At 42.6% G+C, this 19,025-nt stretch overlaps 1 protein-coding gene across 1 annotated transcript in view; it reads left to right on the plus strand.

Annotated features, from left to right (window-relative positions):
- The first annotated feature begins 3,994 nt into the window (after positions 1-3,994).
- The window catches only part of THBS4 (thrombospondin 4), a 53,809-nt gene continuing 38,778 nt past the window's right edge, over positions 3,995-19,025 (plus strand). The window contains exons 1-2 of the mRNA XM_061189393.1: positions 3,995-4,324; positions 10,078-10,281. Of these exons, the coding sequence (XP_061045376.1) occupies positions 4,237-4,324; positions 10,078-10,281 (292 nt within the window). The 5' untranslated portion in view covers positions 3,995-4,236. The remainder of the gene's footprint in view (positions 4,325-10,077; positions 10,282-19,025) is intronic.

The following is a 19,025-nucleotide window of genomic DNA, read 5'->3' on the forward strand; positions in this document are numbered from 1 at the left end:
CTGGGAATATACCCTGAGAAAACCATAATTCAAAAAGAGTCATGTACCACAAAGTTCATTGCAGCTTTCTTTACAATAGCCAGGACATGGAAGCAACCTAAGTGTCCATCGACAGATGAATGGATAAAGAAGATGTGGCACAATATATACAATGAAATATTACTCAGCCATAAAAAGAAACGAAATTGAGTTATTTGTAGTAAGTGGATGGACCTAGAGTCTGTCATACATAGTAAAGTAAGTCAGAAAGAGAAAAACAAACACTGTATGCTAACACATATATATGGAATCTAAGAAAAAAAAAAAAAGGTTCTGAAGAACCTAGGGACAGGACAGGAATAAAGACGCAGATGTAGAGAATGGACTTGAGGACATGGGGAGGGGGAAGGGTAAGCTGGGATGAAGTGAGAGAGCGGCGTGGACATACATACACTACCAAATGTAAAATAGATAGCTAGTGGGAAGCAGCCGCATAGCACAGGGAGATCAGCTCGGTGCTTTGTGACCACCTAGAGGGGTGGGATAGGGAGGGTGGGAGGGAGACGTAAGAGGGAGGACATATGTGGATATATGTATATGTATAGGTGATTCACTTTGTTATAAAGCAGAAAGTAACACACCACTGTAAAGAAATTATACTCCAATAAAGACTTTAAAAAAGAAATTCAAGTGGAAAACTTGACATAACTAATGATAGCTTTATTCAAATATCAATTAACAAATATGTATAAAGCTTCTACTTAGCTGTGCCAAATAGCAGCGTGTAATACGAGTAACTTCTCCCCCTTCTGAAGAACAGGAGGAGCAGAAGCAGGATGGGTATCCCCACGCCCAGCTGCAAAAGAGTTTGAAAAGGTTTATTACTCACATAGGGAGGCTTTCTGGTGAGAGCAGGATGGGCTCCCAAGCTGGTCTGCAGATGGCTTGAGAGAGCAGGGAAAGGAGGCTGGCTTTGGGGTGTTCATGATGATTAGGGGGTGGGGCTGGGGAGAGTGTTCCCATGCATGATGTAGGGCTTGCACAGCACCAAAGGAAGGAGCACCCAGGCTTTCTTATCAAGTTGCTCAGATGTGGGACCAAGAGGAAGGGGAGTGCTGAAGCTTGAAATCTGTCAGCAAACATCAAAAATGGGGCGTACTCTGTGTTAACAATAATTAGAAATGGAACGGAACCTAGTATATCAGTTGCTACCATAAGATCGTAATGTTACAATAGTAAACATAGTAAACAACCCCCAAATCTTAATGGCATACAAATATAAATGTTTAAAATAAATAAATAGGTACTTCCCTGGTGGTGCAGTGGTTAAGAATCTCCCTGCCAATGCAGGGGACATGAGTTCGATCCCTGGTCCGGGTAGATCCCACATGCCACGGAGCAACTAAGCCTGTGCACCACAACTACTGAGCCTGCGCTCTAGAGCCAAAGAGCCACAACTACTGGAGCCCATGCTCTGCAACGAGAGAAGCCACCGCAATGAGAAGCCCCCGCACCGCAACGAAGAGTAGCCCCTGCTCGCCGCAACTAGAGAAAGCCCGCGTGCAGCAGCAAAGACCCAATGCAGCCAAAACTAAATAAATAAATACATACATACATTTATTAAATAAATACATTAAAAAAAATAAACGTTTGTTGCTCTCGTGGCTGGAGTCAACAAGACAGCTCTGCTGATCTTGCCTGAACCTATTCACCTGTGTGAGTCAGCTGTGAGCAGATCTCAGCTGGCTTTGCTTAGGGTGACTGCGGTGACTCAGCTCTGCTCCATGTCTCATCCTCCAACAGGCTAGCACAGCCACACTATCATGGCAAAGGCAGAGGTGGAAGAGTAAGCAAGTCCAATCACACACGTATGTTTTTTACTTCTGCTTGTAGGAGTTTTGCTAAATTCTTATTGACCAAGAAAACTACATGGCCAAGCCTAGAGTTACAGCTGGAAAGCAAAAGATATATAGAGAACAGTGAAGCTTTGGGGCCATTTTTGCAATCTACGGCACGAATGGATTACTAACATATCACAATCTCTTATCCTGCTTTACAGTACCAAGAGAAGGAAAGTCAATTCAATGAGCTACTTACTAGCAAGTGCCAGCACTGTACTTGGAATTAGGACTATGAAAATAAATGAGATAGTGTTAAAAAAAGAGCTCAGTCTGATACAGGGGAATATTTAAATAAATTAGTACATTATTAAAATAAATTAAAATTCAGTGTAAGTGTTAACAACAGATATTTTAATGAGGTGGCACAGAAAAGACACAGATTAACTCTTTCACCTCCTTTACCATATATTTCACAGGTAATTTAAGGAATTTTATTGTAATCAAATTTCCTCTTGATTCTGAGAACATGAAGAAAAAGCTGAGATTCCCCAAAGAATAGCCTCATAAAAATGCAGCCTCTTTAAAAACTAAATCATAAGTTCTATTAGGCTAGCAGAAAGTCATTTGATTCTTTTGTTGCTCAGTTACACTTAGTAGTCATCCAGTTTCAACCCAAATTTATTGTGTGCCTACCTGTGCAAGCTATTTTGCTGGAAATTTGCTAGGATTTGGGGATGCCTGGCAAAGATGACTAAACAAAGATGACTTTAAAAAAATGGTATCTGCCTTCCAAATAACTTAGTCCTACTTACTCCGAAGTCCGTTGCATAAAACATATACAAGCGAAGCCATTGTGCTTAAAGTAGAAGTTGGGAGCCTGGAGCTCCCTCCAACCCAGGCCACTCCTGAGGACACCGTTTGGTGACTTGAAGATTCTCTAGTCTAATCCATCTCACTAGTGTACAGTCACATTGCTGGAAACATGTGTCCTTTGTCTCTTCAGTGCTCTCTTATACGTAGACATACGGTGACCCACTCCATACAGAGACTTAGTGTAATGTGGCATTAAATAAAGCCTGGATTAGAACTATGTTAGACCTCAAATAGAAAGGAGCTCTGAATATAGCTCACAAATTTTCAGGTCATTAGCTGTAAATGGAATCATAATTGGTGAGGGGTTATTCTAGCAGAGTTTGGGAATAAGATGATGCGTTAATCTTCCAGCTTATGGTTGATAGCTTCTTAAACTTTGAAACGGAATTCTTTGAGACTTAAAGATAGGGATATAAATACTTTGCTGGATTTTCTCCATTAGTCAAGATTGTTTAAGAGGGAAAAGTTTGCCATTGTTCTGAAATATTTTTTCCTCTAATTAATCCACATTATTTTTAGGGGGCTTTGCCTAGGAGGAAGACTAATTCCTTATGTTCCTTCCCTCTCTTTTAGGTCCTACTCCCATAGCTTTAAACTGTCACTTGGAATCTTTTGGGAGGGCGGAACAGAAGTGGGCAGAGTGTTTGGAAACCGGACTGAAAAATTCACCATAAAACACTACCATCCTATAAATGGTTCTGTCTGGATGGATTCCTTGAGATGTGTTTTATTTCCATTAAAAACTCAAAAACTTTGAAACATTCACCGTTCACGTCTCACAACTTGATGGGGAAAATATTCATCATTTGAAGTATTCAAGAAAAGATTGAAGAAATAAAAGAAACCAGTTGTTCTCCGGACCACCTTAGGAGGCAGAAGTTCCCGGAGAGCCTTCAGGGCTCGTTGGGAAGGGAACCCAAGATGGGCGTTAAGAGCCTGACCAAACGATGTTCTTCTGTTTAGAAAAGAAGAGGTGGGGGATGGATGGTGCCCAAAGCTAGCGGGTCAGTGTCACTTTCTTCCTCCTTTGCCCCGCTCTTGTCCTTCTTCTCTGTCCTGCGTGTCCTCACTTTCTCACCAGCCCCCCGACTGCGCATCCTCGCCCTTCGCATCCTCCTAACCCCCTCGTCCGTCCGGGCCCGGCGACTACGCCCACCCACCCAGGACCGGGTCGGCGCAGGGCTCTTTGCCATCCCCAGTCCCGAAGCTCACGCCTCTCTCGCTCTGCCGCCCACGCTCCCCGCTCCGGCCGCCCCCGTACTTCCCCGCCAAAGGGGATCCCAGCCAAGTAGGCCGCCCAGGCCTCGGCCCTCCCCCACCCCGGCCAGCCAGACCATAAAGCGCCCTGCCCCGCCGCCAGCGCACTCAGCTCCGCGGCGCCAGGACGCGAGCACCGCCCCCGACGGCAGCCCGGACGCCGCGCTCGCCTCACCTGCGCTACGCGCGGGAAGCCCGACCGAGGGGCCGCGCGCCGTCCGCACTCCCAGGCAGGGCCCACGGAGCCGTGAGTCCCGAGCGCCCGCGGGGAGCAGGAAGAGCCAACATGCTGGCCCCGCGCGGAGCCGCCTTGCTCCTGCTGCACCTGGCCCTGCAGCCGTGGCTGGGGGCCGGCGCCCAGGCCACCCCCCAGGGTAAGTGGGAGCGAGCCGGGGCGGGAGCCACGGCCAGGGTCCCTCGGTCACGGAGTCCGCCGTCCCGCGCTCCACTTGGGCGAACGGAGGGACCAGCTCCGCGCGCGGCTCGGCCCCTGGCTCCTGGGGCCTCGCTCGGCACCTCTCTGTTTTTTATTGTGATTGGAAACGATAATTAAAGATTAGAATTTTCGGAGATTAGATTATCCAGCGATGAGACCAATTCCCTATACAGTAGTTTGGGGGATGCAAAACATTTTCAGTCTAGGCAAAGACGTGGGGTTTCCAAGCTTACGGCGCGGCCCTAGACCTCGAACACGTCCTGTTTGAAGTAGGGTGAAATCCGAATTCCGTCCCCCGCGGCTCTCTCTGGCCAGCCCTCCACTCAGCCCAGCATCCTAAATCCTTCGACGCGCGGCAGGAGCGATGTTCCGCCCAGGTGGTCTGAGGCTGATATCCCCAAGAAAGGTGCAGTATTGCTGTATTGCCCTGCCACTCGCCTTTTTCTGCTCCAACTTTGCTGGGACCCCAAAGCCTCCTTTGGGAGTTGGCTTGGTCTCTTGATTCTTGAGGTAAATTGAACTGGAAGGCTGAGAAATGGGTCTTTCTCTACAAAGAGGTTAATAAGTTGATTAATAATTTGAAAAGCCACCTGGATGATCAGTCTTCAAACCCCTTTGTGAGATGGGGTGAAAAGAACTGTTGGGCAGAAAGCACTTAAGCTTAAACAGAATTTTGGAAAGACCAAAAGGAAGAAATTATTTAAGCAAGAAAACATCTTAGGGCTTTAACTGGCTATCCAGTGATGACCTTCATCTGTTTGAATTGATGCCTGGGGTTAATTTTTACTGACTAAGAAAATAAAGCTGGAAGAGACACGCAACTTGAAGTAAAAATTGCTAATTCTAGGAAGGCAGAATGAAGAATGCCTGTGCTGGTGCTCTCCATTCCCTTCCCCTCCCACTGCAGTAATTACCCATTTAAAGTTTGCATTTCACCAGATAACTCATTTTGATTCCAGACCAGGCAACCAGAATTGTGTTTTCAGGGGGTACTGAACTGCTTTTAGTTTGGGTTGAAATGTTTAAAATGCTGTACTTTATAGTATTTATTCATTGTGACCTTGCTTCTAGGAAGGTAAGAAAGGAAGCCTTTTTAAAAAATTAATGTATAATTGGCATATAATGTTATATCAGTTTCAGGTGTACAACATAATGATTTGATAATTGTATACATTGCAAAATGATCACCACAATAAGTCCAGTTAACATCCATTGCCGCACGACTACAGATTTTTTTCTTGTGATGAGAACTTTTAAGATCTATTCTCTTAGCAACTTTCAAATGTGCAATACAGTACTATTAACTATAGTCACCATGCTGTACATTACATCCCCATGGCTTATTTATTTTATAACTGGAAGCTTGTACCTTTTGACGTCCTTCACCCATTTCACCCCCACCACTACTACCCCACTTCTGGCAACCATCAGTCTGTTCTCTGTGTCTATGAGCTTGTCCTTTCTTGTTTGTTTGTTTTTGTTTTTAAGATCCCACATATAAGTGAGACCATACAGTATTTGTCTTTGTCTTAATTACACTTACATAATGCCCTCAAAATCCATCCATATTGTCATAAATGGCAAGATTTCCTTCCTTTTTATGACTAAATAATATTCTATTGTGTGTGTGTATCACATTTTCTTTATTCATTTATCCGTTGATGGACACAGGTTGTTTTCATATCTTGGCTATTGTAAATAGTGCTGTGACGAATAACTCCATATATCTTTCAGAGTTAATGGTTTTGTTTTCTTTGGCTAAATACCCAGGAGTGGGATTGCTGGATCATATAAGGTAGTTCTGTTTTTAATTTTTTTGAGGAACCTTCATACTGTTTTGCATAGTAGCTGCCCCAACTTACATTCCCACCAATGGTGTACAAGGGTTCCCTTTTTCCCACCTCCTCACCAACACTTGCTGTTTCCTGTCTTTTTGCTAATAGCCATTCTAACTGGTGTGAGGTGATATCTCATTGTGGTTTTGATTTGCATTTCCCTCATGATTAGTGATGTTGGGCATCTTTTCATGTATATGTTGGCCATCTGTCTATCTCCTTTGGAAAAATGTTTATTCAGATTTTCTGCCCACTTTTAAATATGTTTGGTTGTGATTTTTTGTAGTTTTGTTTGTTTTTGCTATTGAGTTGTATGAGTTTTTTATATATTTTGGATATTAACCCCTTTTCAGAGATGTGATTTGCAGATGTCTTCTCCCATTCCATAGGTTGCCTTTTCATTTCGTTGGTTTCCTTTGCTGTGCAGAAGCTTTTTAGTTTGATGTAGTTCCACTTGTTTACTTTTGCTTTTGTTGCCTTTGCTTTTGGTGTCAGAAAGGAAGCTTTTTGACACAGTTCAAAAGTTTTCTTATTGCAAACATTATTTAACAGGTTTGAATTCATGGCTATAATGTTTTGTGTTATATGAATTCTTGACGTTTGAACACACAACTTCATGGTGTGTTGCAGGTATGGATTTTGCTTCTCCTTGGACAGAGCTGCCTGTTTTATGGAGACTTAAAATCAGGCTATACCTAAATTATCTGGGTAATTTAATTGCTGTAGGCGATCTGATTAAGTCAAGTTTCTGATAGATTCTTTATTGAGTTGATTAGTTTGCAATTATCAGCTCAGCTGAATAATTTGCTTATCTCCTTTTTCCTCTGAGCTGCCTTGCTAGTCTTATTGGTAAGTATTCGATTTTCATACAGTGATGGTTGGGCTCATTGGTAGCAGTAATTTCACCTGTAACACTAGAAGGTTGTGCTTAGATCCTGGCGCTATTACTAAAGCGTAATAACGTTAGTAGAAATTTGTGGTGACTCATTTCCTTTTCAAAACACTCTCCAAACTCATTACTAACTAATCCCAACTTGGCCTCTTGAGAGTGAAGCCAGTGGATTAGAGGAACCATACAGATTGAAATGCGGTAAATTTAGTTTCAGCTGAATTATGAAGTAATCACGGTCAAAGCAAAAATCAGGAATACCAAGAGTTTAGTTTTGCATGCAGTTCCCATACTTTTAAACACACATCTCTTTCCTGAAGATGTCTTGTCCTGAATGGAACTTTTAAATATATTGCCTTATTTCCCTTTGCTCCCACTGGTGGAAATGTAAAGTTTCCAGTTCTCTGGAAATTTAAAAATTCTATGCCCCTTTTGAAGTACAGTGGGCAGCAGTCCTCATGTTTGGGGAATGTGGGATGCTAGAAAGAACATAATAGATATTCTGCTTTCCAGCACTGCTAGTATTAAAATCATTATTGTATAAGGTTCTTGATACACATGAAAGAAACAATACAGATCCAATCTGAAGACAGATCATCTTTTAAAAGGAGTAGACATTCATAAATAACTAGGCTTTTGCCTGTTTGTTTTATAACTTTATTTTTTCTTACGAAAGCAACACCTGTTCATTGTAAAAAAAAAAAAAAAAAAGAAAAAGAAGAAAATTGGGTAAGTAAAAGCACATGAAATTAAAAATGTATAATTATTCAACCCAGAGATAGCTACTATTCTTGTTAGCATTTTGTCGTATTGTTTTTCAAATCTTTTTCTGGGCAAATACATATTTCAAATGGGGTCATGTTATACATGTAATTTTATCACCTGTCTCCACTTAATATATCATGAGCTTTTTCCCATATCTAAGTATTCAGCTGCATTACCCTTTATAATATATAGGAATTTAATATATAGTATTTCTCTTTTTGGGTGGACCAAAATTTATTTATCCAGGGCTCTAATGTAGGACACTTAGTTGTTTCCAGTGTTTTTATACTAAAAATAATTTGTTGAACATTTGCAGTGCCACAGGATGGCTTCGGAGGGCTGAAATCCCTGTAATCTCTGTCAAGCCTTTCTGTCTCTGTTAAGAAGAGACAAAGTGCTGTGCCAGCGAAGATTCAGGTTTCCCACCTCTTCCAATTAGATTTTCACATAACTCCTTCCTAAATAGAAATTCTAGAATTAACACTGGTGGTGAATCTCCTAAATAAATTACCATGTCATCCATTATTTTCCTAAGATAAATTCCTTTTGTAGCAACGCTAAATCAAAGAGCATATGTGTCTCAGGGCCTTTGATATTGCTATTTAAACTGGCTTCAAAGTGTTTATACCATTTTAAATCTTACCCACCAGTATATGAGTACCCATTTTCCTGAATCCTCACCAACAGTTGGGTATTATTGTATTTTTTTTCCAATTTGATGGTGAAAATAATACCTCGTTGTTTAAGTTAGCAATTCCTTCATCATTAGTTAAGCATATGAACACTTATATATATACTTATTTGCCATTGTAACTCTTTTTCTGTAAATTGCCTTTTCATGTTATTTGCCCATTTTTCTATTAGGATGCTTATTTTACTGATTTGTAAGAGCTCTTTATAAATTATGGATACTATGACCCTTTTTAGTAACCAGATTATTGTATCCAGGAGACAGCTCTGGAGCCTGAAGTTCCTGCAGGCTATGGAATTGTTCAAACGATATTTGCATAAACCAAGAAAAATACTAAGTAACTTCTAGTGAGTATTACCCAAATTTGGCCTTTGCCTTTTAAATTAACTGGACATACTCTCTCATAGCTTTCATAAAGTTTGAGAGAAGGTGCTGCTGACTCGATCAAAAGCAACTTACACAAATATAAATGCAGGTTCTAGTTTTTGTAAACCAACTCTATCAGTGAGGTTACAATCAAGAAATAGAAACCACGTTGTATGGTTTTGTTTTGTTTCCACATCGGGATTTCTTAACAGAGAAACGCTGGGGCACTGTAAATGCACAAAGGGAGCACTTAGGTCTCACAAAGGTAGCAAACTGTTTTGTTGACAGTGTATCTCCTACCATACATATTTTTTCTGCTGCATATTCCCTGTGTCACTTATCACTGACCAGGAAAAGACAATTGGCTCCGGTCCGAGAGGCACATGAGGGACCCCAAGGCGGAAATTCACTACTAGGGGCCATAAGAAAAACAATGACTTAGATGCTGTTACCTGCGTCCCCCCCACCTTATACGTTAAGCGTTTAATATAAAGGCTTTTAGCCTTTATAGCTACTTTATTTATTTATTTAGTTTTGGCTGTGTTGGGTCTTCGTTTCGTGCGAGGGCCTTCTCTAGTTGTGGCAAGCGGGGGCCACTCTTCATCGCGGTGCGGGGGCCACTCTTCATCGCGGTGCATGGGCCTTTCACTATCGCGGCCCCTCCCGTTGCGGGGCACAGGCTCCAGACGCACAGGCTCAGTAGTTGTGGCTCACGGGCCCAGTTGCTCCGCGACATGTGGGATCTTCCCAGACCAGGGCTCGAACCCGTGTCCCCTGCATTAGCAGGCAGATTCTCAACCACTGCATCACCAGGGAAGCCCCGCTTTTAGCCTTTATACTAGCGTCTCCCTAGTGGGCATTTTCAGAGCCACTTCTTCAGCCAAAATGCAATTTTGGGTTTGCAAATTTTGTCTTCTCTTGGGGGCTATAACCTTGTGATGAATATTGTGCTCTATTTCTTCTGGTTCAAATGTCCAGCCACTGTAAGAGTGACGAGAAAGAACTGGCGAGTTTGACAATGTGGAAAAATGATTACAATATCAGTTCACTTCATAGCTTACTGTCAGATTGTCTCCCCTCAAAAAACGTGTTTGCCCCAAAGTTAAACCTTTCACTGATTGTTCCTTTCTCCCCATTCTCTGCAGTCTTTGACCTTCTCCCATCCGCCAGCCAGAGGCTGAACCCAGGTGTCCTGCAGCCAGTCCTGACAGACCCCACCCTGAACGAGCTCTATGTGATCTCCACCTTCAAGCTGCAGACGAAAAGTTCAGCCACCATCTTCGGACTTTACTCTTCAGCTGACAACAGCAAGTATTTTGAGTTTACTGTCATGGGACGCTTGAACAAAGGTAAGGAGATTTATAGAAATTATTTACTTAAAAATCCTCTCTGCCTATTCCAGGACTTGGGGTCTACTTTCCTTCAGATGGTTCCATCCACCATTGATTTCAGTTTTCAATACCAAATTCCTTTGATTGTGCATTTACCTGTATAGGGAGGGTGAGTTGATATTGGGAGAAAGAAGGAAGGATAGCTTGCGGCAAAAATGCCCTTTGACATTGTCCGATCCTCGTGTTATTCTGGATCCAGTTCTGGAAGGGACAGGACCCAGGACAGTTTGGCCACTCTGTTAGTCAGCTTGAGCTGCTATAACAAATACCATAGACTGGGTGGCTTAAGCAACAGATGTTTATTTCCCACAGTACTGGAGGCTGGTAAGTCCAAGGTCAAGGTGCCAGCAGATTTGGTTCCTGATGAGAGCCTGGGTCCTGGCTTGTAGACAGCCACCTTCTCACTGTGTCCTCATATGGCCTTTCCTCAGTGTGTGCTGGTGCAGAGAGAGAGAGTGAGCTGTCTTCCTTTTCTTGTAAGGACACTAATGCCGTCATGGGGGTCCCACCCTCATGACCTAATCTAAACCTAATTACCTCCCAAAGGCCCACTTCCTAATACCACCATATTGAGGGTTCGGGCTTCAACATATGAATTTGAGGGGAACACACACATTCAGCCTGTAATAGCCACTCACACCATTCTTGTGCTCCCTTAGAAGCATGTGGCTTAGCAGACCTAACTCCTAGCTCTGCAAGCACCTCCCGAACTTGATAGAGAGAATATATCTCAGCGGTAGAACGAAATGAACAGCTCTCTTTTCTACCTGTTTTGTGCCAGTTTACACAGGTCTGTCACTTGTTTGTTCCCTCTGCTGCCAAATGTTTCACTGTCAAATTGAGTTCCTACATGTACTAAGAAATGACTTCCAAGGAAAAAGGTCACTATTTTTTCATCTCCTTCTCTTCCGCCCGTGCCCTGGGGACAACACCTGTTCCTGCTTATTGAGGAATGTGACAGATACGTGTCCGTGCTGCCTCATGCTTTTAAAAAAGGAGGACTGGTCCTTCCGGAAACATTTTTTATTTCAGTTTGCTCTACAAAGTAGATACTTCTAGAGCTTCAAACTCTCTGAGATTCTAATTGTGATTGAACACTTAAAGCTGCAGGTGTTGGGAGCTGAAAGAAATTCCTAATTCTTAACGTTCACAGGACTATAGAGTTAAAAGCAAGAAGGAATGGGCTTTTAACCCCTCCTTTTATGTCAAGTTCCAATATCCTCCTTCCCTCCTTCCATCTCACTCACAAGTCTGCTTTCTCTGTTCCTCACGGCCTCTCGGGGGCTGAGGTGCAGTTTCAGACAGTGAAGGGAGTTGGGGACATGGTTCATGATTTAGCAGATGTTTCAACCATTCCTGCTCCCTTTGCCCCGCCTTCAGCCCTGAGGGGAGGTAATTTCACCCATCTCTCTGCCTTGATTCTGACAACCCCATTTTGCCTCACATCTCTTGAAGGAACAGCTCATTGTCTAAGAACCCAGCTACTCAGTTTATCATCTATAAACGCCACCCTTCTTCATCTAAAGGGCAGTAGCTTCTCACTAAATTATTTTAGATGCACTGGAAGGTTTTTCTTTTAGCTCACTCAGCTTAGTGGCTAAAAGGCCCTCTATAGAGCCAAAAACTCTGCTTCTAGATTTAACTCTCTCTGAATCTCACCCTCTATTTCTAAATTGGCCATTGTGGAAAAACAAGCAACTTCCCCCGAGCTGATTCTTTCTGTTCACTCTATAGAGGCCAGGGTAATGCTAGATACATGGGCAGGTAGATGGATAGGGAAGGGGGTTGTTAAGTGCGTTTCCTTTGAAAAATCACCAGTCATGTGAGTCAGCTGTTAATACCAGCTGATCTCCATGTTAAAGGAGAAAAAAAGAGGAAAGGATTGAATACCTTTCCACCTGCCAACCTACTAGAAGAGATAAAAAGCTCTTAGAAAAAATATTTTTTAAAAGGAGTCCTAAAAAAATCCAGAGATGACAATTCTCAGAAAACAAAGAGGAATTTATAACAGTATTAGAGTTGAAGAATTTGACACGGAGAAGATTCCCTGGAGCAATAGGGAAAAGGACAGAGATTTGCCATCCCTGGTGAATCTGAAAGTTCTAGGAAGGAGCAACAGCCCATTGTGACTGGAACAAGAAAGAGAAGTCACTGGGTCCATCAGGTCCAGAAAAAGATGCAGCATGTGTTTGTGACTCCCCATTGAGGTGTTCAGTGGTGGTGCTGGGCTGCACCCTGCAGGCCTGCAAGTCTTGTTGCCCAGCCTCGAGACCAAAAGAAGAGCCCAGAACAGTGACAGAGACATCAACAGTTTATTGGACAGGGGATCTTACATGTCTTCAGCAAAAGGTCCTGGAGCGACATCCCACTGTATAGACCAGACAGCAGGCAGGACATGGCAGCGATCTTTGCTACTCAGGGGAGAAGGAGGCTACCATGTATGGGGGAATTGACGTCAGGTTGGCTCATCAGTTACCAGGGAAACCGGCAGCTGGGGCACATCCCTCACAGACCCTCAGGTTAACCACCATCATGAGGGCAGAAGTTTCCCTTTAATAAACTAGCAGGTGGAGGCATTCTGGCCTAAGGATTAGAATAAGCACTTGGCCGGAGCAGGGGGCAAGCACGTTCATGTGAGTAGCGAGTAGGTGAAGCAGGGACTGGTCGAGCAGGGGAGTTACAGAGAGCAAGAGACCATCTTCAGTGACCTGACCGTTCAGGGGGCCATGCACACCTGCCATGATTTGTGGAGAGTGGGGGGAAAGCATCTTCCTGGAAGGTGAACCCCAGTCCATTATTCAACTGACAAGGCTCAGCTGATCTTGTCTTCTGTTGCTTTGCATGGAAAACAGCGAAACAAGAAATCAAGATGTATCTCTCGTGACTTAAAACACCAGAGTAGGAAATAGGACACATCTTTCCCTCTATTAAAGGTTATGGTTTGGGAGAGGGTGACTGCACAGATGGAATCGAAGAGAGGATTTGGTTGTCTGGGCCTTTGACGAGCTCCTACGAGAAACTAAAGTGTATTCCATGAAGACTGCAAAGAATGAGTTTGCCACTGAGCTTTCTGTTTCTGCCCTCTCACTCTCCAAGTCATCCTACCGTGGTCGCCTCATTACTGTTCGCAAAGCATAACTTGGATCTAGTTATGCCTGACTGCAGAGACCTGTAGTGGCTTCCGATCCCAAACTGAATAAGGTGCAATTGCCCAGGCTGGGCATTTAGGTCTTTCTGTTGCCTGACTCCCAACGAGCCTTTCCAGTTTATCTGTCCTTCCAACTGTCCTTGCAGCCTGTGCTTCAGCCGGATGGGCTAACTACTGTTCCCTGGACGTACCCACGCTGTCGCTCCTTCTCTGTCCTTTTGCTCTTACCCTCTGCTTCCCCTGGTGCATGCCCTGCACCATCTCAAGTTACTGAAATCCTACACACGTAAGACACATCTCCAGCTCCTCCTGACACCTTTCTTTATATGACTTTGTACTTCCACAGAAGGTGCTACTCTTCGCTTGCCTTGTATTTGAATTACTTAGAGGTCTTTTCTCCAGTAGGTTATAAGCTCCCCTAAGGCAAGGGCTGAGCATCCCTTAACTCACCTTTGTGTATACTCCAGCACGTAGCACAGTGCCCTGTACATAGAAGTGGCTCATGAAGAGATTGGATAGAATAAATGGAGGCTGAGAAGAGTAGCTTTGTTTAAAAAAAAAAAAAAAAAAAAAAGACATTGTTGTGGAAATTCTAGATGTATACAATGTCCCACAGTAGGTCTGGCTCGGAATCACTTTTTGAATGAATGAATGTTGAAGACCATTTGGTTGAGGATGTAAAAGGAATACAGATAGTATTTCTGATAGAAATGCTCTATCAGATTATTAGTAATACAGTGGTATAGAAATAAGCATTCTGTAGAAACCACCTAGCTGGGTAGAAGATATGGTTGGTGATTTTCTTGAATCTGGCATAGAGACAACTTTCCAGTTAGTATCCTGAGTTTGAGTCACAATTAAAAGTCTCAGGAACTGTGTCACCATGAATACATCTCTGAATCCCCCTGAGCATCGATTTACTATCTCTAAAGTGGGGATGATAATAGCTACCTCCCAGGTTGATTGCAAGAACTGACTTATATAAAGTATAATAACTTAGACTCTGAAGCTCAATAAAAACTTCAGGTTACTATATTAGATAGATTAGATAGATAGTGAGGGACAGAGACCCCTTTCTATTATTTAGGCAACTGTCTTCCAAAAATGATGAGTTGGTGAACTCTTGGCTTACCTTAATGAAAGCTTCACCTTTCAGAAAAAGCATGAGAGGACCGCTTCTTTAGTCTTAATTTGAGAGCCACAGAAAAACAACTTGATGCTGTGGAAATGAAGGGAACTCCAAGAATTAGCAGTAATGACTGGAGAGAGTCAGGCTCCTCAGCCTATGATAGGAGAAGTCAAATGGTTCAGAGTAGTTGTTCTGAAACCTGCAGGCTACTGAGAGATACAGCTGGAAAGAGATGGAAGAGTTTAAAAGTTAGAATTCTGGAATTCCCTGGCGGTCCAGTGGTTAGGACTCTGAGCTTTCACTGCCAAAGGCCCGGGTTCAGTCCGTGATGGGGGAACTAAGACCTCGCGAGCTGCGTGGAGCAGCCAAAAAAAAAAAAAAAAGTTAGAATTCTAAACCAAATAATGAAGGGGAAAAAATGAGGTGCCTCAAACACTTATAATAATATTTATTTATGGAGCCATTACAATGAACCAGGGCCGTGCTAAAGGCTCAACGCTCATTTTCCCTTTTAACTTTCGCAGTACTCTTATGAGGTACCCTTGAATGAACTCAGTTTTAAAATGATGATATACAGAAAGTGGAAAGAATTTTCGTGAACTTTAGGACAAACCTTCAGAGGGTTGTACTATTATTCATGCATTTTGGGATTTCCTGGAAAAGAAAGCTGGGATTATTTGAAGGCAAATAGGTTTACTAAAAATAAATCCTGCCAAACTTTTTAATGAATTTTATGAAGTCACTCATTATACCTTTCTGAATAATATAAAAAAAGAATAAGCTAGATAAATAGTACTGTTAGGAGTTGGTAAATTGCCTTATAGCAAAGTATCTAGTGGTTTTTGACAAGGCTCTGTCTTGGGCATTGAACTTTTCAACATATCAGTGACTTAGGTGGAAACATAGTATTTTAACATGTTTGCAGTTGGCACAAAGCTGGAAAAAACAGTTGAACATGTCAGATGCCATTATCAAGATTTACAGGGTCCCACCTGGCTGACACACAATAGGCCACCATCAGATTAAATTTAACAGTAATAAATGTAAATCCGTCCTCTAGGAATGAAAAGTAAATTGTAGACGCCCAGGATGTGGAAGACCCATCCTAAGCATTCTAGTCAACAACGTTAAGAACCAAGCAATGTTGAGCACAGTGCCTGGCACTTAGTAGTTGCTCAAAAATGTTTGCTGAATGAATGAATGAATGAACAGATACAGTGATGCAACTTTTTTAAAAGCTTTTTAAATTTTAGGCTTCATTAATACATACATGTGGCCAGATCAAGGGCACTGATAGTCCCACTGTACACTTAATTGTCCAGCCACATCTAGAATACTGTGTCTAGTTGTGAGCACATTTCACAGGGACACTGTCAAGTCAGAGATTACCTTGAGGAGAGTCACCAAGCCAGCATCCCTCTGGATCCCGTTTTTTACCACATCACAAGTCAAAAAATTAAAGGAACTGGAGAAATCAAGGAGCCAGACAGAAGACGTGAGAGAGATGAAAATTGCCTTAAAATATTTGAAGAATATCATTTTGATTGAGGATAAGATTATATCTGTCTATAGTTCTGAAGAGTAAAATTAGGACACACTGGTGGAAGTCGGAGGAAACAGATATTGGCTCTGAATTAGGAAAATCTTGGGGAGCAATCCAAAAGTGACATGGGTTTTTCTGCAAAGTAAAGTTCTTTGTTACTGGAAATGTGCTGGTAGAGACTGCACTTTTACTGAAGGGATTTGTGAAGTGAGATATTAAGCTGGATGACTTATAATGCCAATATTCTGTGGCTCTACTAAGGCTAGAGAGCATTCCATGGGCATTTAAGAAGTTGCTTTGCACCTCTCTCCTATAAGGTGACCTTGGGATTCTGTGCACATTTACAGCTCTGTTACCTACCAGATAGTTGTTTACAGTGATGCCTCATAACTTAGCAAAATATAAAGCCTTTTGCAGATGTTCAATATAACTGCTGTGCTTCCTTTCACTGGATGTTTCTTTGCTCCGTGTGTGTGTGTGTGTGTGTGTGTGTGTGTGTGTGTGTGTATGTGTGTATTCTGTAAGCTTTACATTGGTTTAAACTGCTACAAAAAAATTTCAAAACACACATACTGCATTTATCACACCTGGGAGTCACCCAGAGTACTTTTAGGAAAAGCAGTTTGATGATTTACCTTTTATGTATTTCCAAAGCACTAAAGTTACAAAGACCTTAGCGTATAGGGTGTAAAGATAAATGAGTCAAGGCAAACAAGAATATCCGTCACAAGAGACATTAATGGCAAGAAGTCTTTTTTTAATGTACAGTTATTTGGAGAAGAAGAGGAAAGGTTGACAGCAATTGCTTTCATCATATATTTAAAAGTGCCAAAGAGCAAAGCCACTTGCCAAGCAAAGCAGCAGGCCCCGGACTACCTTGCTGAGTTTGCTGCCTGCCGGCCAGGTCACTCTGAATTTCTTTGCCCAAGCAGACAAAATATTATCATTTCCAGTTCTTTAAAGCTGGCAGCCTGCTTCATAGCTTTGATATTCAACACATCATAATATTTTTGACTACCAAGTCCGTCCACTTTTCAAAAAGCACCTTTTGAAACTTTTCCCAAGATAGCAGTATTTCAAATCTTCATTGATTGGGTTTGCTTCTTCATCTTCATCCCCCGCCAGTCACTGAGATGGTTTTAATCAGGCCAGGCTGCATGACTCCTCTGTCAGGCTGGTGCCCAGACATGGAAATGCAGCCATAAAATGAGGCTCCAAACTCTCAAGTACACAAAGATGCTAAGTTTAGAAGGAAAAGATTTATGTAAGTAAACTAATAGAAACTGCTCCCCACATTTTTAAAAAGATTGTGGATTAAAAAAATCAGAGTAGATACATGAATACTCTATCTATTTTTTCATTCAACAGATAGTTGTATTTGGTGTTCTCAGATGCTGTGGTGTATGGGAAAATTAGTAAGAAATAGACTGCTTGTCCCAAGAGTTTATGCTTTAGTAGAGAAGATGAGAAATAAACAAATATACTAGTACCTACGTTTGTATAGCAGCTTATATTTTTGCATTTTCTTATTTGACCACCACTGAAAACAAAATGAAATAGGAAGGACAGCTTTTATTGACTCCTTTTAATAGTTTAAGAAGTGGACACTTCAGGCCCAGGGTCACATAGGGATTTAATATCCGAGCCATGACTGGAACCTGAGTCCTGAAAAAGTATACCTAGCAAAGCACCGAGAAAGTGTTAGGGAAGATGAATGAGGCAGTAACTTCCAACCATGGGGAAGATAGAAGACTAGAGGGAGTCTGGTGCATTTGAGCTGGATCTTGGCTTCAGATTTGTAGCAATGATGGAGCAGGAAGGAGAGGAATGGAGAAGAGAACATTCGCACAGAAAGAAAAGGATGAGGGAGGCTGGAGAAAGCTAGAGAGGGGTGAAAATGGGTTGTTAGAACTGGTCGTTCAGCTTGGCTGGTGATCAGCAGAATGGAAGGTGGCAGGAAGGTTGGGCCAGTCCGGGGATAAGTTACACATTAATTAGGGACCACTAGGGAGCTAGTGAATGATTCCATTGGCTCGCTTGTGTGTTGCATTGAAAAGGCAATCATTTGGTCAAAACAGTCCTGTAAGAATCTCAAGCTTTCAGTCCAGAAAAACTGCATAGAAAGAGACCCTCAGCAGGAAGGTAAATAAGGAATCTGGCAGAGAAACCCAGAGATAGAACAAGGTAGAGGCAGAAACACCGTTTGAAGACCTGCAGCCTTCAGTTCTAATCAGAGGAGTTCTTGGTACTCGCCCTGAGAGAGAACAAGGCTGAAATCACTAAGCAAACTTGTTTCAGTGAGAAGCAAGCAAGAGAATGGAATGTGCCTCAGCTGAAGAAGCAGAGCTGTACCCAGTGACGGTTTTCCTGAGTGCATTGCTCCCTGGGGTGCTAAGGGGCAGAAGTGGGCTGGAGCCAGGAGAAGACTGCTCCTTCCGGCTTCCAGGCCTGACTTTTCACTCCTTCTGGAGGCAGAAGCGATGTCTTACTGGCTCACTTGTATTTTCCCCTCTGTTTTGCTCCCCTCTGCTCTGTGTGTATGTTGGGCTAAGATTGGGCAAGGTGAGCACTGGGAAAGGGGGACCAGAGAGAGGAAGGGAACTATGTCTGCTCTCTCCCCTCCAGTGGTGCTGCTTCTGGAGAAGGTCAGGGAATCTCCCAGGCTGCAGGCTCCTGGGTTGTTGAGGCTGTTTCTAGACTCATTGTGACTGATGGAAAAATGCTGAGTTTTCTGAGCAGGTGCCTGTCGACCCTCTGGGGTAGTCTTACTGCTCTGAAGATAAAATAAGTATAGAAGCACTGAAGTAAGGAGTTTGCAATAAAAAAGAAAAATGAAAAAATGGAAGCCATAAGCAAAATGAAAATTACTGGATCAAGTACGA

Source organism: Eubalaena glacialis, chromosome 4 (assembly GCF_028564815.1).
Source record: "Eubalaena glacialis isolate mEubGla1 chromosome 4, mEubGla1.1.hap2.+ XY, whole genome shotgun sequence".
Lineage (NCBI taxonomy): Eukaryota > Metazoa > Chordata > Mammalia > Artiodactyla > Balaenidae > Eubalaena > Eubalaena glacialis.